The 20,888-nt window shown below is 53.4% G+C and overlaps 1 protein-coding gene across 1 annotated transcript in view; it reads left to right on the forward strand.

Moving 5' to 3' along the window:
• The first annotated feature begins 13,530 nt into the window (after positions 1–13,530).
• The window catches only part of LOC132385646 (src kinase-associated phosphoprotein 2-like), a 410,120-nt gene continuing 402,762 nt past the window's right edge, over positions 13,531–20,888 (forward strand). The window contains exon 1 of the mRNA XM_059957835.1: positions 13,531–13,748. Within this exon, the coding sequence (XP_059813818.1) occupies positions 13,712–13,748 (37 nt within the window). The 5' untranslated portion in view covers positions 13,531–13,711. The remainder of the gene's footprint in view (positions 13,749–20,888) is intronic.

Raw genomic sequence — 20,888 nt, forward strand, 5'->3', positions numbered from 1 at the left:
CAGCCCTGGGGAGCCCCCGTGCTCAGTGTGATGGTGTTGGAGATGCTGCTCCTGATCCGGACTGACTGAGGTCTCCCAGTCAGGAAGTCTAGGATCCAGTTGCGGAGGGAGGTGTTCAGGCCCAGTAGGCTCAGCTTTCCAATCAGTTTCTGAGGGATGATTGTGTTGAATGCTGAACTGAAGTCTATGAACAGCATCCGAGCGTCCGTGTCTTTTTTGTCCAGGTGGAGGGTGATGGCAATGGCGTCATCTGTTGAGCGGTTGGGATGATGGGCGAACTGCAGGGGGTCCAGTGAGGGGAGGCAGCAGGGTCTTACTGTGCCTCGTGACGAGCCTCTCGAAACGCTGCCTGAGAAACTGCAGGAGCTGGATACGCTGCGGATTGTGCTGTGGCTGCGTCAGGGGAGTCGGCGCGCGGTCGAGCAGTGAGTGACTGCCGTCAGCCGCTCTCCCCTGCCGGGCAGCACCAGCGCTGAATGCTCCAAGCCAGAGTCGCCGATTTATTGGCGGTTGGCAGGGGGGGAGCTGCGTGGCCTCGGTCGTAGCGAGACCAGGCCTCAAGCGGTGGTGTCAGCTGCTTCCAGCCGCTAGGGGAGAGGTGTTGGAACCAGTGCGCTCCACTAGGGGGTGCTCTGGCATGGCATCCAGGCGGGAGTCAGAGTACCTGCTTGGCGGGAGACAAGCTTTATCGTGGTCAACGGCAGAATTCTGCGGCATTCTTGGACTCAGGGTCTGCACGGTGATTTTTTCCCCGGTATCTTACGCAGGCTTGCTTTCTCGTATGTGCTGTGTGTGACTGTTGGCACTATATTGAGTACCTTGGCCCCGTTTGGCTGCGGCCATCAGCATCCGTGTATGGTTGACTGACGATTCAGCTGGAGTTGAGTTGGACCGAGTGTGGCACAGACCAGCTGGGCCCAAAGGCGCTTGTTTCTCCGCTCCAGTCGCCTGACGTTGGAGAGAGTCTGCAGATGTCGGACATCGGAGCAATGCGCACAAAATGCCAGAGGGACTCCGTGTTTCCGTTGACTGAGTTTATGACTCAGTTGGAGGGCGCGGTTCAGCTGGTCGGGGGTGGGGGGAGGTGCTGCACTTCGAGGCAACGGCCACCAGGGGAAGGCGCACGGTTATCGGCCAGATTCCGAACACGGACGCACGGCGGGATCGTGGGATCTGCCCGGACCTTCGTGGATGTGCTGAAGGAAGGGACATGGCTTCTACTTCTATACAAAAAGGATGGGTTGCACTTGAATCCCGGGGGACCAATATCCTGGTGGGGAGGTTTGCTAAGGCTACTGGGGAGAGTTTAAACTGGAATCGTTTGGGGGGCTGGAACCGAACTGAAGAGACTGGGGAAGAGGAGGTTGGCTCACAAATAGAGAAAGCTTGTAGACAGTGCGAGAGGGAGGATAGGCAGGTGATAGAGAAGGGACGCCCTCAGACCAAAGGCTTGAGATGTGTCTAACGCAAGGAGTGCTGTGAACAAAGTGGATGAGATTAGAGTGTGGATCAATACTTGGAGATATGATGTGGTGGCCATTACAGAGACTTGGATGGCTCAGGGACAGAAATGGTTGCTTCAAGTGCCGGGTTTTAGATGTTTCCGAAAGGACAGACAGGGAGGCAAAAGAGGTGGGGGCGTGACACTGTTGATCAGAGATAGTGTCACGGCTGCAGAAAAGGTGGACGCCATGGAGGGATTGTCTACGGAGTCTCTGTGGGTGGAGGTTATGAACAGAAAGGGGTCAATAACTTTACTGGGTGTTTTTTATAGGCTGCCTAATGGTAACAGGGATATCGAGGAGTAGATAGGGAAACAGATCTTGGAAAGCTGTAATAATAAGAGTTGTTGTGACAGGAGATTTTAATTTCCCAAATACTGATTGGCATCTCCCTAGAGCGAGGGGTTTAGATGGGGTGGAGTTAATTAGGTGTGTTCAGGAAGGTTTCTTGACACAATATGTAGATAATTCTACAGGAGGAGAGACTGTAATTGATCTGGTATTGGGAAATGAACCTGGTCAGGTGTCAGGTCTCTCAGTGGGAGAACATTTTGGAGATAGTGATCACAATTCTACCTCCTTTATCATAGCATCGGAGAGGGATAGGAACAGACAAGTTGGGAAAGGGAATTGGAGTAAAGGGAAATATGAGGCTCTCAGGCAAGAACTTGGAAGCATAAATTGGGAACAGATGTTCTCAGGAAAATGTACAGAAGAAATGTGGCAAATGTTCGGGGGCTATTTGTGTGGAGTTCTGCATAGGTACGTTCCAGTGAGACAGGGAAAGGATGGTAGGGTACAGGAACCATGGTGTACAAATGCTGTTGTAATGACAGAGATCTAGGAGATTATAAGGCTAGCAGGAAGGAGCTTAAGAAAGAAATTAGGAGAGCCAGAAAGGGCCATGAGGAGGCCTTGGCGGACAGAATTAAAGAAAACCCCAAGGCATTCTACAAGTATGTGCAGAGCCAGAGGATAAGATGTGAAAGAATAGGACCTATAAAGTGTGTATGAAACCAGAGGAAATAGCAGAGTTACTTAATGAGCACCTTGCTTCAGTATTCACTATGGAAAAGGATCTTGGCGATTGTAGGGATGACTTACAGCGGTCTGAAACATGTGGGTATTAAGGAAAAGGATGTGCTGGAGCTTTTGGAAGCATCAAGTTGGATAAATCACCGGGACCAGACGAGATGTACCCCAGGCCACTGTGGGAGGTGAGGGAGGAGATTGCTGAGCCTCTGGCGATGATCTTTGCATCATCAATGGGGATGGGAAAGGTTCCAGAGGATTGGAGGGTTGCAGATGTTGTTCCCTTATTCAAGAAAGGGAGTAGAGATAGCCCAGGAAATTATAGACCAGTGAGTCTTATTCAGTGGTTGGTAAGATGATGGTGAAGATCCTGAGAGGCAGGATTAATGAACATTTGGAGAGGTATAGTATGATTAAGAATAGTCAGCATGGCTTTGTCAAGGGCAGGTCGTGCCTTACGAGACTGACTGAATTTTTTGAGGATGTGACTAAACACACTGATGAAGGAAGAGCAGTAGATGTAGTGTATATGGATTTCAGCAAGGCATTTGGTAAGGTACCCCATGCAAGGGTTATTGAGAAAGTTAGGAGGCATGGGATCCAAGGGGACATTGCTTTGTGGATCCAGAACTGGCTTGCCCACAGAAGGCAAAGAGTGGTTGTAGATGGGTCATATTCTACATGGAGGTCGGTGACCAGCGGTGTGCCTCAGGGATCTGTTCCAGGACCTCTACTCTTCGTGACTTTGATAAACAACCGAGATGAGGAAGTGGAAGGATGGGTTAGTAAGTTTACTGATGACACAAAGGTTGGGGGTGTTGTGGATAGTGTGGAGGGCTGTCAGAGGTTACAACGGGACATTGATAGGATACAAAACTGGGCTGAGAAGTGGCAGATGGAATTCAACCCAAATAGTCTGAGGTGGTTCATTTTGGTTGGTCAAATATGATGACAGAATATAGTACTAATGGTAAGACTCTTGGCAGTGTGGAGGATCAGAGGGATCTTGGGGTCTGAGTCCATAGGACGCTCAAAGCAGCTGCGCAGATTGACTCTATGGTTAAGAAGGCATCTGGTGTATTGGCCTTCATTAATCATGGAATTGAATTTAGGAGCCAAGAGGTAATGTTGCAGCTGTATAGGACCCTGGTCGGACCCCACTTGGAGTACTGTGTTCAGTTCTGGTCGCCTCACTACAGGAGGGACATGGAAGCCATAGAAAGGGTGCAGAGGAGATTTACAAGGATGTTGCCTGGGCTGGGGAGCATGCCTTATGAGAATAGGTTGAGTGAACTCGGCCTTTTCTCCTCGGAGCGACAGAGGATGAGAGGTGACCTGATAGAGGTATATAAGATGATCCTGTGGATAGTCAGAGGCTTTTTCCCAGGGCTGAAATGGCTAACACGAGAGGACACAGTTTTAAGGTGCTTGGAAGCAGGTTCAGAGGAGATGTCAGAGGTAAGATTTTTACACAGAGAGTGGTGAGCACGTGGAATGGGCTGCCGGTGACGGTGGTGGAGGTGGATACGATCGGGTCTTTTAAGAGACTCCTGGACAGGTAAATGGAGCTCAGAAAAATAGAGAGTAATTTCTAAGGTAAGGAGGTTCAACACAGCATTGTGGGCCGAAGGGTCTGTATTGTGCTATTGTCACTGGCATGTGTCATGAAATTTGTTAACAGCAGCAGCAATACATGATAAAATAGAAAGAAAATATTAATAAATAAATCAGTTACTGTAGATATATATATAAAATAGATCAAAAACAGAAAAAATATATTAAAAATACTGACGTCATGTTCGTCAGTTCAATGTGCATTCAGAAATTGGATGGCAGAGGGGAAGAAGCTGTTCCTGAATCGTTGAGTGTGTGTCTTCAGGCTCCTGTACCTCCTCCCTGATGGCAGAGGGGAAGAAGCTGTTCCTGAATCGTTGAGTGTGTGTCTTCAGGCTCCTGTACCTCCTCCCCGATGGCAGAGGGGAAGAAGCTGTTCCTGAATCGTTGAGTGTGTGTCTTCAGGCTCATGTACCTCCTCCCTGATGGCAGAGGGGAAGAAGCTCCTCCTGAATCGCTGAGTGTGTGTCTTCAGGCTCATGTACCTCCTCCCTGATGGCAGAGGGGAAGAAGCTCCTCCTGAATCGCTGAGTGTGTGACTTCAGGCTCCTGTACCTCCTCCCTGATGGCAGAGGGGAAGAAGCTGTTCCTGAATCGTTGAGTGTGTGTCTTCAGGCTCCTGTACTTCCTCCCTGATGGCAGAGGGGAAGAAGCTGTTCCTGAATCGCTGAGTGTGTGTCTTCAGGCTCCTGTACCTCCTCCCTGATGGCAGAGGGGAAGAAGCTGTTCCTGAATCGTTGAGTGTGTGTCTTCAGACTCCTGTACCTCCTCCCTGATGGCAGAGGGGAAGGAGCTGTTCCTGAATCGTCGAGTGTGTGTCTTCAGGCTCCTGTACCTCCCCCCTGATGGCAGAGGGGAAGAAGCTGTTCCTGAATCGCTGGGTGTGTGTGTCTTCAGGCTCCTGTACCTCCTCCCTGATGGCAGAGGGGAAGAAGCTGTTCCTGAATCGCTGAGTGTGGGTCTTCAGGCTCCTGTACCTCCTCCCTGATGGCAGAGGGGAAGAAGCTGTTCCTGAATCGTTGAGTGTGTGTCTTCAGACTCCTGTACGTCCTCCCTGATGGCAGAGGGGAAGGAGCTGTTCCTGAATCGTCGAGTGTGTGTCTTCAGGCTCCTGTACCTCCCCCCTGATGGCAGAGGGGAAGAAGCTGTTCCTGAATTGCTGGGTGTGTGTGTCTTCAGGCTCCTGTACCTCCTCCCTGATGGCAGAGGGGAAGAAGCTGTTCCTGAATCGTTGAGTGTGTGTCTTCAGGCTCCTGTACCTCCTCCCTGATGGCAGAGGGGAAGAAGCTATTCCTGAATCGTTGAGTGTGTGTCTTCAGGCTCCTGTACCTCCTCCCTGATGGTACCAATGAGAAGAGGACACGTCCTGGGTGACGGGGGTCCTTAATAATGGACACTGTCTTTCTGCACAGCTCCTTCATCTCATGTTCTTGATAGTTATTGTTTATTTATTTACTATTATTATTTACTTCTTTTTGTACTTGCAGACTGTTTGAATGCCCAAGTTGGAGAGTATTTCATTTGTACCGTTGTGGTTATTATTCTGTAGATTTATTGACTGTGCCCGGAAGAAAATGAATCTCAGGGCTGTATTCGGTGACATATGTACCTCAATAATAAATTTACTTTGAAGTTTGAACATTTGAACTTTCTAGAGGGACATCCTGCTAATCGGAACTTGTGACGTCTGGGCTTGACCACCTCCTGTCATGAACTATAAGAAGAGGCTGGATAAAGTTAAACTTGGTTTTTTTCTGGAGCATCAGGGGTTGAGGTTCAGAGAAGTTGATGTTTACAAGGTTATGAGAGGCAGAGATAGGGTAGACAGCTGGGACTTTTTCCCACAGTCAAAGACTGACAGGGCACAGAAGCAGGCCCTTTGGTCTGTGATGAACTGTTATTCGCCCAAGTCCCATCAAGCTGCACCCAGGCCATGGCACTCCATACGCCTCCCAGCCAATTACCTATCCGGACTTCTCTTAAAACGGTGCAGTCGAACCTGCATCCATCACTCATTCCCCACTCTCACCACCCTCTGAGCGAAGACCTTTCCCCTCGGGTTACCCTTCAATAGTTCACCTTTCACCCTTAACCCGCGACCTCCGGGTCTAGCCTCACCAAGCCTCAGTGGAAAAAGCCTGCTTGCATTTAACCTATCTGGATCCCTCATCATTTTTGTTGCACCAGTGTCTCGTCTCCTCTCGCTCCAGTGAATAAAGTTCAAAACCTGTTCAACCTTTCTCTGTAACTTGGGTCCTCGAGTTCCAGCAATATTCTTGCAAATTTCCTCTGCCCTCTTCCGGACTTATTGATATGTGCCATGTCGTATGACATCATCATTGTGTGCCATGTCATATGACATCATCATTATGCACCAGTATGACATGGGTGACCGCGGTCTTTCTGTCACCATCATTGTTCTTGGCAAATTTCTTCTGGGCAGTGTCCTTACCAGACGGGTGACCCCCGGCCATTATCAATACTCTTCTGAGATTGTCCGCCTGGCGTCAGTGTCGCATCACCAGGACTTGTGATCTGCACCGGCTGCTCGTACAACCGTCCACCACCTGCCCCCACGGTTTCACCTGACCCTGATCGGGGGGCTAAGCAGGTGCTACACCTTGCCCCAGGGTGACCTGCAGGCCAGCAGAGGGAAGGAGCGCCCTCCACCTCCTTTGGTAGGGACGTATCACCACCCTACCTTCCAGTGTTATAGGTAGTTGACCAGAAATGCACACAGAATAGTTAGACAGATAGTTACTTTATTGACCTGAAAGGAAATGACAGTGTCACAGTACCATTACAAGTGAACAGATACACAAATATTAGAGGTAAGAAAGAATAGAAAATAAGTTATCCCTAACAGGAGGGGGGGGGGGGTTATCACTTCCCCGGCTACAGGTTGACTCATTATGGAGCCTAATGGCCGAGGGTAAGAGTGGCCTCATTTCGTGCTCTTTGGAGCAGCGCAGTTGTCTCAGTCTGTTACTGAAAGTGCTCCCCTGTTCAGCCAAGGTGGCACGCAGAGGGTGAGAGACATTGTCCAGAATTGCCAGGGTTTTCCGGAGGGTCCTTTGTTCTACCACGGCCCCCAGTGTGTCCAGTTTGACTCCTTTAACAGAGACAGCCTCTTCTATTCGGAACGTTGAGCCTGTTGGCATCCGATTTGGAATATTCCAAATATGGGGCCTCACTGATGCCTGATAAAACTTCAACATGTTACATGTGAGAGAGAGTAGGTGTGTCGAAATTATGAGAGAAAACGTGAGGGATTTTTATTTTAAAACACAGGGTGACGGGCGCCCGGCGTGGTGGTGGAGGGAGATGGTGACATTGAAGAGGCTTTAAGAGACTCAGGAGACGGAGGGATACAGGCAAAAGGGATTGGATTAACTTGGTGCATACATGGTGGGTCAAAGGCCACCTTCCTCTGTTGTACCATTCCAATCACGGAGAGTTAGGCAGTCGGAAGTGTCCAGTTGCTGTGGAGACCCACAGATTTCAGTACTTAGACTCGAGATCGTTTAGCATCACTTCCAGCACACAAGTGAAATAACTCTTACCCCAGACCCACTGCAGCATTAAAAAACCCACAGTAAGATAAAGGACACAATGACTAATCAAAATAAACTACGGTGGTGACCCATTGCTACACTACAATAAATATAAGTACAAAGATTTACAACATGGAGGGCTGAAGGGCCTGTACTGTGCTGTAGTGTTCGATGGTTCTGTATAGTTTCCACACACAGATTGCTTTTGTGTCCATACAGTGACGCTGGGCACAGGAGTGTCTGTACACAAGGTGACTCTGACAGGGAATGAGAAAGTAGTGGAGGTTGGGGGTGTGGAGGGGTGGGTCAGTGGGTGATTGGGAGTGTGGAGGGGTGGGTCAGTGGATGGTTGGGGGAGTGGAGGGGTGGGTCAGTGGGTGATTGGGGGTGTGGAGGGGTGGGTCAGTGGGTGATTGGAGGTGTGGAGGGGTGGGTCAGTGGGTGATTGGGGTGTGGAGGGGTGGGTCAGTGGGTGACTGGGGGTGTGGAGTGGTGGGTCAGTGGGTGGTTGGGGGTGTGGAGGGGTGGGTCAGTGGATGGTTGGAGGTGTGGAGGGGTGGGTCAGTGAGTGATTGGGGGTGTAGAGGGGTGGGTCAGTGGGTGATTGGGGGTGTAGAGGGGTGGGTCAAAGGGTGATTGGGAGTGTGGAGGGGTGGGTCAGTGAGTGATTGGGGGTGTAGAGGGGTGGGTCAGTGGGTGATTGGGTGTGTAGAGGGGTGGGTCAGTGAGTGATTGGGAGTGTGGAGGGGTGGGTCAGTGAGTGATTGGGGGTGTAGAGGGATGGGTCAGTGGGTGATTGGGGTGTGTGGAGGGGTGGGTCAGTGGGTGATTGGGGGTGTGGAGGGGTGGGTCAGTGAGTGATTGGGGTGTGTGGAGGGGTGGGTCAGTGGGTGATTGGGGGTGTGGAGGGGTGGGTCAGTGGGAGGTTGGGGAGTGTGGAGGGGTAGGTCAGTGGGTGGTTGGGGGTGTGGAGGGGTGGGTCAGTGGGTGATTGGCGATCTGGAGGGGTGGGTCAGTGGGTGATTGGGGGTGTGGAGGGGTGGGTCAGTGGGTGGTTGGGGGTGTGGAGGTCTGGGTCGGTGGGTGATTGGGGGTGTGGAGGGGTGGGTCAGTGGGTGATTGGGGGTGTGGAGGGGTGGGTCAGTGGGTGGTTGGGGTTCTGTGGAGGGGTGGGTCAGTGGGTTATTGGGTGTGGAGGGGTGTGTCAGTGGGTGGTTGGGGAGTGTGGAGGGGTGGTTCAGTGGGTGGTTGGGGGTGTGGAGGGGTGGGTCAGTGGGTGGTTGGGGGTGTGGAGGGGTGGGTCAGTGGGTGATTGGCGATGTGGAGGGGTGGGTCGGTGGGTGATTGGAGGTGTGGAGGTGTGGGTCGGTGGGTGATTGGGGGTATGTGGAGGGTGACGGTGGGTGATTGGGGGTGTGGAGGGGTGGGTCAGTGGGTGGTTGGGGGTGTGGAGGAGTGGGTCAGTGGGTGGTTGGGGTTGTGTGGAGGGGTAGGTCAGTGGGTGATTGGGGGTGTGGAGAGGTGGGTCAGTGGGTGATTGGGAGTGTGGAGGGGTGGGTCAGTGGGTGGTTGGGGTTGTGTGGAGGGGTAGGTCAGTGGGTGGTTGGGGGTGTGGAGGGGTGGGTCAGTGGGTGATTGGGAGTGTGGAGGGGTGGATCAGTGGGTGGTTGGAGGTGTGGAGGGGTGGGTCAGTGGGTGATTGGGGGTGTGGAGGGGTGGGTCAGTGGGTGATTGGGAGTGTGGAGGGGTGGGTCAGGGTGGTTGGGGGTGTGGAGGGGTGGGTCAGTGGGTGATTGGGGGTGTGGAGGGGTGGGTCAGTGGGTGATTGGGAGTGTGGAGGGGTGGGTCAGTGGGTGGTTGGGATTGTGTGGAGGGGTGGGTCAGTGGGTGGTTGGTTGGGGGTGTGGAGGGGTGGGTCAGTGGGTGTTTCGGAGTGTGGAGGGGTGGGTCAGTGGGTGGTTGGGGTTGTGTGGAGGGGTAGGTCAGTGGGTGGTTGGGGGTGTGGAGGGGTGGGTCAGTGGGTGATTGGGAGTGTGGAGGGGTGGGTCAGTGGGTGGTTGGAGGTGTGGAGGGGTGGGTCAGTGGGTGTTTGGGGGTGTGGAGGGGTGGGTCAGTGGGTGATTGGGTGTGTGGAGGGGTGGGTCAGTGGGTAATTCGGGGTGTGGAGGGGTGGGTCAGTGGGTGATTGGGAGTGAAGAGGGGTGGGTCATTGGGTGGTTGGGGTTGTGTGGAGGGGTAGGTCAGTGGGTGGTTGGGGGTGTGGAGGGGTGAGTCAGTGGGTGATTGGGAGTGTGGAGGGGTGGGTCAGTGGGTGGTTGGAGGTGTGGAGGGGTGGGTCAGTGGGTGATTGGGGGTGTGGAGGGGTGGGTCAGTGGGTGATTGGTTGTGTGGAGGGGTGGGTCAGTGGGTGATTCGGGGTGTGGTGGGGTGGGTCAGTGGGTGATTGGGGGTGTGGAGGGGTGAGTCAGTGGGTAGTTGGGTGTGTGGAGGGGTGGGTCAGTGGGTGGTTGGGGATGTGGAGGGGTGGGTCAGTGGGTGATTGGGAGTGTGGAGGGGTGGGTCAGTGGGTGGTTGGGAGTGTGGAGGGGTGGGTCAGTGGGTGATTGGGGGTGTGGAGGGGTGGGTCAGTGAGTGATTGGGGGTGTAGAGGGGTGGGTAAGTGTGTGATTGGGGGTGTAGAGGGGTGGGTCAGTGGGTGATTGTGAGTGTGTGGAGGGGTGGGTCAGTGGGTGGTTGGGGAGTGTGGAGGGGTAGGTCAGTGGCTGGTTGGGGGTGTGGAGGGGTGGGTCAGTGGGTGTTTGGCGATCTGGAGGGGTGGGTCGGTGGGTGATTGGAGGTGTGGAGGTGTGGGTCGGTGGGTGATTGGGGGTGTGGAAGGGTGGGTCAGTGGGTGATTGGGGGTGTGGAGGGGTGGGTCAGTGGGTGATTGGGGGTGTGGAGGGGTGGGTCAGTGGGTGATTGTGAGTGTGTGGAGGGGTGGGTCAGTGGGTGATTGTGAGTGTGTGGAGGGGTGGGTCAGTGGGTGGTTGGGGTTCTGTGGAGGGGTGGGTCACTGGGTTATTGGGTGTGGAGGGGTGGGTCAGTAGGTAATTGGGGGTGTGGAGGGGTGGGTCGGTGGGTGATTGGGGGTATGTGGAGGGTGACAGTGGGTGATTGGGGGTGTGGAGGGGTGGGTCAGTGGGTGGTTGGGGGTGTGGAGGGGTGGGTCAGTGGGTGGTTGGGGGTGTGGAGGGGTGGGTCAGTGGGTGGTTGGGGTTGTGTGGAGGGGTAGGTCAGTGGGTGGTTGCGGGTGTGGAGGGGTGGGTCAGTGTGTGATTGGGGGTGTGGAGGGGTGGGTCAGTGGGTGGTTGGGGTTGTGTGGAGGGGTGGGTCAGTGGGTGATTGGGGGTGTGGAGGGGTGGGTCAGTTGGTGATTGGGAGTGTGGAGGGGTGGGTCAGTGGGTGGTTGGGGTTGTGTGGAGGGGTGGGTCAGTGGATGGTTGGGGGTGTGGAGGGGTGGGTCAGTGGGTGATTGGGAGTGTGGAGGGGTGGATGAATGGGTGGTTGGAGGTGTGGAGGGGTGGGTCAGTGGGTGATTGGGGGTGTGGAGGGGTGGGTCAGTGGGTGATTGGGAGTGTGGAGGGGTGGGTCAGTGGGTGGATGGGGGTGTGGAGGGGTGGGTCAGTGGGTGATTGAGGGTGTGGAGGGGTGGGTCAGTGGGTGATTGGGAGTGTGGAGGGGTTGGTCAGTGGGTGGTTGGGGTTGTGTGGAGGGGTAGGTCAGTGGGTGGTTGGGGGTGTGGAGGGGTGGGTCAGTGGGTGATTGGGAGTGTGGAGGGGTGGGTCAGTGGGTGGTTGGAGGTGTGGAGGGGTGGGTCAGTGGGTGATTGGGGGTGTGGAGGGGTGGGTCAGTGGGTGATTGGGGGTGTGGAGGGGTGGGTCAGTGGGTGATTGGGGGTGTGGAGGGGTGGGTCAGTGGGTGATTCGGGGTGTGGAGGGGTGGGTCAGTGGGTTATTGGGGGTGTGGAGGGGTGAGTCAGTGGGTAGTTGGGTGTGTGGTGGGGTGGGTCAGTGGGTGGTTGGGGGTGTGGAGGGGTGGGTCAGTGGGTGATTGGGAGTGTGGAGGGGTGGGTCAGTGGGTGGTTGGGAGTGTGGAGGGATGGGTCAGTGGGTGATTGGGGGTGTGGAGGGGTGGGTCAGTGGGTGATTGGGTGTGTGGAGGGGTGGGTCAGTGGGTGATCTGGGGTGTGGAGGGGTGGGTTAGTGGGTGGTTGGGGGTGTGGAGGGGTGGGTCAGTGGGTGATTAAGGGTGTGTGGAGGGGTGGATGATTAGGGGTGTGTGTAGGGGTGGGTCAGTGGGTGATTAGGGGTGTGTGGAGGGGTGGGTCAGTGCTTGATTGGGGGTGTGTGGAGGGGTGGGTCAGTGGGTGATTGGGGCAGTGGACGGATGGGTCAGTGGCTGATTGAGGGTGTGGAGGGGTGGGTCAGTGGGTGGTCATTAACTGTTCCTGAACCTGGTAGTGAGGGGCCTGAGGCTCCTGTACCCCCTTCCTAATGGTTGAGGGGTAATAACTGTCCCTGAACCTGGTGGTGTGGGTCCTGAGGCTCCTGTACCTCCTTCCTGATGGTTGAGGGGTAATAACTGTTCCTGAACCTGGTGGTGTGGGTCCTGGGGCTCCTGTACCTCCTTCCTGATGGTTGAGGGGTAATAACTGTCCCTGAACCTGGTGGTGTGTGTCCTGGGGCTCCTGTACCTCCTTCCCGATGGCTGAGGGGTAATAACTGTCCCTGAACCTGGTGGTGTGGGTCCTGGGGCTCCTGTACCTCCTTCCTGATGGTTGAGGGGTAATAACTGTCCCTGAACCTGGTGGTGTGTGTCCTGGGGCTCCTGTACCTCCTTCCCGATGGCTGAGGGGTAATAACTGTCCCTGAACCTGGTGGTGTGGGTCCTGAGGCTCCTGTACCTCCTTCCTGATGGTTGAGGGGTAATAACTGTTCCTGAACCTGGTGGTGTGGGTCCTGGGGCTCCTGTACCTCCTTCCTGATGGTTGAGGGGTAATAACTGTCCCTGAACCTGGTGGTGTGTGTCCTGGGGCTCCTGTACCTCCTTCCCGATGGCTGAGGGGTAATAACTGTCCCTGAACCTGGTGGTGTGGGTCCTGGGGCTCCTGTACCTCCTTCCTGATGGTTGAGGGGTAATAACTGTTCCTGAACCTGGTGGTGTGGGTCCTGGGGCTCCTGTACCTCCTTCCTGATGGTTGAGGGGTAATAACTGTCCCTGAACCTGGTGGTGTGGGTCCTGGGGCTCCTGTACCTCCTTCCCGATGGCTGAGGGGTAATAACTGTCCCTGAACCTGGTGGTGTGGGTCCTGGGGCTCCTGTACCTCCTTCCTGATGGTTGAGGGGTAATAACTGTTCCTGAACCTGGTGGTGTGGGTCCTGGGGCTCCTGTAGCACCTTCCCGATCTCAGCAGTGTCCTCTTTCTCTTGATGCCAGTATATAAAATTACACCGGACCCACCCTCGGTGGAAAGACAAACACTGCCTGCATTTACCCCACCTACATCTGCCCAAGTTTGGAAGTCCTGGGTTCAGGGTGAAGGGTGAAAAGTTCAAGGGGAAGATGGAGGGGCAACTTCTTCACTCGGCGGGGGGAGAGTGTGGAACGAGCTTTCGGCGTCTGGGAGACATTCGGGTCGGGCCACGGACGGGGTGGGGTGCAGAGGCCGCGGGGCGATGCGGTTCGGCACGAACTGGAGGGGCCGAAGGGCCTGTTTCCGCGCCCTGCGGCTCGGTGACATGCGTTTCTCAGGAAGCTGCTGTCCCTTTAAGGAGGTATCGCCGAGCGGATTCGCGCTTCTCAGTTCCGGCCGTGTTAACGTGCGCATCGGCTCCAGATGCACCTGTGACAAAGCGGTGCCTTCAGGGGAGGGAGAGAAAATAATAAACAAGCCGGCATCTCTGAGTTAATCTGCAGCAGAGACTCGCGTCTTGTCGAGAGGACCGTCCATCCCGCTCCGCCGACTGAACAATGGCCATCCCCGAGGAGATCCGCAGGCTTCTGGAAGGTAACATCGCGCGTCGAGTCGGTGCTCAGGGACGCGAGGGCTCCCGGTGGCCGGCTAGGGGAGAGGGGGGACCAGATTTCTCTCTGCGACCCCCAGAGGGTGCGCGCCTTGTCGGGCAGGACTGTCCCCTCCAGTCCCTTCACGCTGTTGAGGTGTATCAGAGGGTTTGGGGTGGAATTTACCTCCGAACGCACGGTTTTAACCCTAACCCTCCTGCTGGGGGACTGGGATGCCCAGCCAGTGATTAGGTGGGGTGGGGGGGGGGGGAAACCGATCAATTTTCCCCAAAGTTTCTCACATCCCAAAAAAAAGTTGCCCCTCCCCCGACCCGAGGACGGGTCAACCAGAGGGGTCGGGAGGAGGGTGTGGAGAGGGGGGGGCAGGTGAGAGTTCAACCACGTGATTGGAAAAGGGCGGGAGAAATTCAAAGGGCGGGGGTGGGGGGGTAGTTGCTGGCGGGTGGGAGAGGCTGCAAGAAGTTGGCACTGGGGCTTGAGGGTTTGGAAATGAACTTTGAAGTTAAGGCCCCCCCCACCCTCCTACCCCAATGTGAGCCAAGTAGTGTCCCCGCACAGGAGAGCAGAACCAGGCCATTCCATTTGTTCCATAATTTGATCATGGCTGATTAATTTCCCCCCCCCCCCACTCTCTTCCTTGTAAACTTTGATTCCCCCAATTAACCAAGTGCAAGTCGATCTCCGGTTGAGATAGACCCAATGGTTTGGCTTCCGGAGCCATCGGTGATGGTGTGGCAGGAAGCAAGAGAACACAATACAGGCAGACGAGGAGGGTGCAAGACCCACGATGGGACATAGAGCAGGATGGGCCCCTGGCCCATGAAGTTCTGCTCAGCTTTGAACCCATTCCAAGATCACTCTTGATAGAATCGGGTTTCCTGTCACCGGCATGTGTCCTGAAATTTGTTTTGCCTCGGCCATACATCCTCATCAGTGTGTGCCCTGTCGTGTGACATCATCATTCAGCGACGTGTCGTCATGGGTGGTCACGGCCCTTCCTTAACCGTGACAGTTTTTGGCAAATTTTATCTACAGAAGTGGTTTGCCATCACCTTCTGCTGGGCAGTGTCTGTATAAGACGGGTGTCACCCGGTCATTATCAATACCCTTCAGAGATTGTCCGCCTGGCGTCAGTGGTCACATCACTAGGACTTGTGATCTGCACCGGCTGCTCGTACGACCGTCCACCACCTGATCCTGTGGTTTCACCTGACCCTGATCGGGGGTCTACACCTTGGCCAAGGGTGACCTGCAGGCTGGCAGAGGGAAGGAGCACCTCACACCTCCTTTGGTAGAGATGTATCTCTGCCCCGACACCCATAAATTGCAATGCATAATAATAAGAACTATAAATTACAATTAGAAGCATATATTAAAAATAAATTAAATAAGCAGTGAATTGCTATACACATATATAATAGTTAAATTAAATAAGTAGTGCAAAATTTAAAAAGAAGTATTGAGGTAGTGTTCATGGGTTCAATGTCCATTCAGAGATCTGATGGCAGAGGGGAAGAAGCCGTTCTTGAATCGTTGAGTGTGTGTCTTCAGGCTCCTGTACCTCCTCCCTGATGGCAGAGGGGAATAAGCTGTTCCTGAATCACTCAGTGTGTGTCTTCAGGCTCCTGTATCTCCTCCCTGATGGCAGAGGGGAAGAAGCCATTCCTGAATCATTGAGTGTGTGTCTTCAGGCTCCTGTACCTCCTCCCTGATGGCAGATGGGAAGAAGCTGTTCTTGAATCGCTGAGTGTGTGTCTTCAGGCTCCTGTACCTCCTCCCTGATGGTAGCAATGAGAGGAGGGAATGTCCTGGGTGATTTCGGTGGGGGGGGTGGGGGAAGTCCTCTATTTTTGGAGGAACTTCCTTTAGAAGGTGTCCTGGTATCTGGGGAAGGCTAGCTCCTGTGATGGAGCGAGGCACTAACCTTTCCCCCCCTCATTGACCCACATGGAATGAGCTGCCAGCAGGAGGGGTGTACGCAGGTTCAGCTTCCAACATCGAAGAGAAGTTTGGTTGGGTACGTGGATGGGAAAGGCTATCGTTTTGGTGCAGTTGAACAGGACAGAGCAGATTACTGGTTTGGCTTGTGCTAGATGGGCCAAAGAGCCTCTATGCATGGATATATTAAGACAAAAAGCTACATGCCTCCGATAGTTCCCTCCAAATTGTGCCCCCTTGTGCTAGCCATTTCCCCCCCGGGGGGGGGGGGTGGGGAAGATCTCTGGCTGTCCATTCTATCCGTCCCTCTTGCACCTCTCCATCAAGTCACCTCTGGTCCGCCTCCCCAAAGAGCAAAGCCCCAGCACACTCAACCTACCCTCTGAAGGCATCTAGGCAGCATCCTGGTGACACAGACAGACAGGCAGACAGACATACTTTACTGATCCCCAGGGAAACTGGGGTTCGTTACAGTTGCACCAACCAAGAATAGTGAAAAATATAGCAATATAAAACCATAAATAATTAAATAATAATAAGTTAATCATGCCAAGTGGAAATAAGTCCAGGACCAGCCTATTGGCTCAGGGTGTCTGACACCCCGAGGGAGGAGTTGTAGTTTGATGGCCACAGGCAGGAATGACTTCCTATGACGCTCAGTGTTGCATCTCGGTGGAATGAGTCTCTGGCTGAATGTACTCCTGTGCCTAACCAGTACATTATGGAGTGGATGGGAGACATTGTCCAAGATGGCATGCAACTTGGATAGCATCCTCTTTTCAGACACCACCGTCAGAGAGTCCAGTTCCACCCCCACAACATCACTGGCCTTATGAATGAGTTTGTTGATTCTGTTGGTGTCTGCTACCCTCAGCCTGCTGCCCCAGTACACAACAGCAAACATGATAGCACTGGCCACCACAGACTCGTAGAACATCCTCAGCATCGTCCGGCAGATGTTAAAGGACCTCAGTCTCCTCAGGAAATAGAGACGGCTCTGACCCTTCTTGTAGACAGCCTCAGTGTTCTTTGACCAGTCCAGTTTATTGTCAATTCGTATCCCCAGGTATTTGTAATCCTCCACCATGTCCACACTGACCCCTTGGATAGAAACAGGGGTCACCGGTGCCTTAGCCCTCCTCAGGTCCACCACCAGCTCCTTAGTCTTTTTCACATTAAGCTGCAGATGATTCTGCTTGCACCATGTGACAAAGTTTCCCACCGTAGCCCTGTACTCAGCCTCATCTCCCTTGTTGATGCATCCAACTATGGCAGAGTCATCAGAAAACTTCTGAAGATGGCAAGACTCTGTGTTGTAGCTGAAGTCCGAGGTGTAGATGGTGAAGAGAAAGGGAGACGGGACAGTCCCCCTTTCAAAATGCTGGAGGAACTCAGCAGGTCGGGCGGCGTCTACGGAGAGGAATAAACAGTCGACGTTGCGGGCCAAGGACTTTTGTTTTTGAGGACCAGAAAGGAAGGGGGAGGACGCCAGAATAAAAAGGTGAGGGGGTGGGGAGAAGAGGAAGGAGGCTAGCTAGAAGGTGTTGGGTGAAGTCAGGTGGGTGGGAAAGATAAAGGGCTGGAGAGGAGAATAGACCGTAGGTGAAAGGGACTGTCCGTTGGGAGGAGATGGGCAGATGAGAAGAGGTAGGAGGACAGAGTGGGAAATAGAAGAAGAGAGGAGGAGGAGGGATTTTTTTTAAACTGAAGGGAGAACTATATTCATGCCTGGTAAGTATTCATGGACCCTTTCTAAAGGTTCCACATCCTTCCCATAAAGTGGGGACCAGAACCGAACACACTTCTCCAAGCATGGTGTTATCGAGCTGGATGTGGGATCTGAAGCACCGTAAGCCATTCTCACCGGGGCCTCGTAGCTGAGCCAGGATCTCCCGGCCCCGGAAAGCACGCTGAGGAGGTTTGCGACAATGATCGCGGGAACAGCGGGCTTAATGTATGCGGGGGTGTTTGATGTCTCCGGCCTGTACTCAACGGACCTGGGGGGGTGGAGTGCAGAGATCACATTGCAACCCACCCGATTAGCCTAGAGGAAGTGGATGTGGGGAAAAAGTGGTGTTTCTGGGTCTAGAGGGAACAGCCTCAGAATAGAACAGAGGCTCCCAACCTGGGGTCCACGGACCCCTCGGTTAATGGCATAAAAGGAAGTCGGGAAACCCTGGAATAGGAGGACGACCCTTTAGAATGGAGATGAGGAGGAATTTGTTCAGGCAGAGGGCGGACGACCTGTGGAATTCGTTGCCACGGTGAAGAATGGAGGCAGAGACCATTATGTTCTTGATTGGTAAGCTGGTTAAAAGTTACAGGGAAAGGTGAGAGAATAGGGTGTGTAATCAGCCATGATTTACTGATGGAGCATAGTCAATGCGCTGAATGGACTAATTCTGCTCCTGGCGTGAAATATCAGCTCTTTCTCTCTCCGTAGATACTGCTGCCCCTGCAGGCCATTTTCAGCACTTTCTGTTCTGTGTTTTTTTTTAAAAAAAGAAAGTTTTCCCAGCATCTGCAGTCTTCGGGACTTGATTTTCCAAACGTTGCTCGCGTTCTCTGGCCATCTGGACTTTAGATTCGACCTCCCAAGAGGCAGGGCCCCAAGTACCAGACTGAACACTGAGACAGGCCCCTGAAATATTTGCAGACAATGCAGTTGGAGTTTTATCAAACTTTCTGTGACTCCCATTGAGTATGGCTGAAGTCTAGTCACTGTGCGTGGGAAGCATTAGCAGCAAGCCAGGCGCGGTCTTCTCCCATACGATACGCGTCTCTGAAACATAACGTAGCAGCAATATTTCTGGGAAAACTTTGGTATAACAAAATGTATCAATGCTTGACTTTTGACTGGCATGTGATTTCCTGCTGATTTTTTTTTGGGACCGTTCCTTTTTATGTTATATGTCAATGACTCGGATGGTGGAATTGATGGCTTTGTGGCAGAGCTGGCGGACGATACAAAGACAGGTGAAGGGGCAGAGACAGTCACGGGTCCTGCACTTTGGTAGAAGAAATAAAAGCACAGATTACTTTCTGAACGGAGAGCAAATATGAAAACCGCAGGTGCTGCGGGATCTGGGAGTCCTTGTGCAGGGTTCCCCGAAGGCTGATTTTGCAGGTTGAGTCGGCAGCGAGGGGGGCAAATGTAATGCTGGCGTTCTTTTCAAGAGCACTGGAGTATAAAAGCAAGGATGTAATGTTCAGGCTTTACAAGGCTCTGGTGAGGCCTCACGCGGGGGATAGTGAGCAGTCTGGAGCCCTTTCTCCAAGAAAGAATGGGACGTCTTTGGGGAACGTTAAAAGGAGGTTCATGAAAATGATTTGGGAGTGAAAGGGTTATCATGTAAGGAGCCTTCGATGACTCTGTAATTCAGAAGAATGAGGGGTGACCTCATTGAAACCTGTTGAAAGGCCTCGATGGAGTGGATGGAGAGAGGAAGTTTCCTACGGTGGAGTAGTCTAAGATTATTGGACACAGCCTCAGAATAGAGGGACGCCCATTTAAAATGGGGAAGAGGAGGAATTTCTTTAGCAAGAATCTGTGGAATTCGTTGCCACAGAGGCCAAGCCATTGGGTGTTTTTAAGGCAGAGGTTGTTCGGCTCTGGATTGGCCGGGGCGTGAAGGGATATGGGGAGAAGGCAGGAGACTGGGACTGAGAGGGGAAATGGATCAGCCATGATGGAATGGCGGAGCAGACGCGATGGGCCGAATGGCCCTATTCTGCTCGTGTGTGTTGGGGTCTTATGGTTACTGGTTAAGAACTCGGCAGGTCGGGTGGCATCTGCAGAGAGGAATGAATGGGAACCAGGGTGAGGTTTAATATCACCGTGAAATCTGTTGTTATGCGGTACCAGCACATCTCAATGCATAGTTATAAAAACTGTAAATTACTGCAGGTATAAACTGTATATTTCTTAAAGAGTTAAATAAGTTGTGCAAAAAGAGAGAAAAAGTCAGGTAGTTTTCATGGGTTCAATGTCCATTCAGAAAACTGATGGTGGAGGGGAAGAAGCTGTTCCTGAATCGCTGAGTGTGTCTCTTCAGGCTCCTGTACCTCCTCCCTGATGGCAGAGGGGAAGAAGCTGTTCCTGAATCGTTGAGTGTGTGTCTTCAGGCTCCTGTACCTCCTCCCTGATGGCAGAGGGGAAGAAGCTGTTCCTGAATCGTTGAGTGTGTCTCTTCAGGCTCCTGTACCCCCTCCCTGATGGCAGAGGGGGAAGAAGCTGTTCCTGAATCGCTGAGTGTGTCTCTTCAGGCTCCTGTACCCCCTCCCTGATGGCAGAGGGGGAAGAAGCTGTTCCTGAATCACTGAGTGTGTGTCTTCAGGCTCCTGTACCTCCTCCCTGATGGCGGAGGGGAAGAAGCTGTTCCTGAATCGCTGAGTGTGTCTCTTCAGGCTCCTGTACCCCCTCCCTGATGGCAGAGGGGAAGAAGCTGTTCCTGAATCACTGAGTGTGTGTCTTCAGGCTCCTGTACCTCCTCCCTGATGGCAGAGGGGAAGAAGCTGTTCCTGAATCATTGAGTGTGTGCCTTCAGGCTCCTGTACCTCCTCCCTGATGGCAGAGGGGAAGAAGCTGTTCCTCAATCGTGAGTGTGTGTCTTCAGGCTCCTGTACCTCCTCCCTGATGGCAGAGGGGAAGAAGCTGTTCCTGAATCGTTGAGTGTGTGTCTTCAGGCTCCTGTACCCACTCCCTGATGGCAGAGGGGAAGAAGCTGTTCCTGAATCGTTGAGTGTGTGTCTTCAGGCTCCTGTGCCCACTCCCTGATGGCAGAGGGGAAGAAGCTGTTCCTGAATCGTTGAGTGTGTGTCTTCAGGCTCCTGTACCCACTCCCTGATGGCGGAGGGGAAGAAGCTGTTCCTGAATCGTTGAGTGTGTGTCTTCAGACTCCTGTACCTCCTCCCTGACGGCAGAGGGGAAGAAGCTGTTCCTGAATCGTTGAGTGTGTGTCTTCAGGCTCCTGTACCCCCTCCCTGATGGTAACAGTGAGAAGAGGGCATGTCCTGGGTGATAGGGTCCTTAATGATGGTCGCTGTCTTTTTGAGGTGTCCTGGGTGCTGGGGAGGATGGTGCCCGTGATGGAGCTGACTGAGTTTGCCGCTTTCTGCCAGCTATTTGGATCCTATACACCTGTGGGACCCCTGTAGAAATTTGTGTGTGTCTTCGGTGACGTGC

The sequence above is a fragment of the Hypanus sabinus genome, assembly GCF_030144855.1.
Source record: "Hypanus sabinus isolate sHypSab1 chromosome X1 unlocalized genomic scaffold, sHypSab1.hap1 SUPER_X1_unloc_4, whole genome shotgun sequence".
NCBI classification, from domain to species: Eukaryota; Metazoa; Chordata; class Chondrichthyes; order Myliobatiformes; family Dasyatidae; genus Hypanus; species Hypanus sabinus.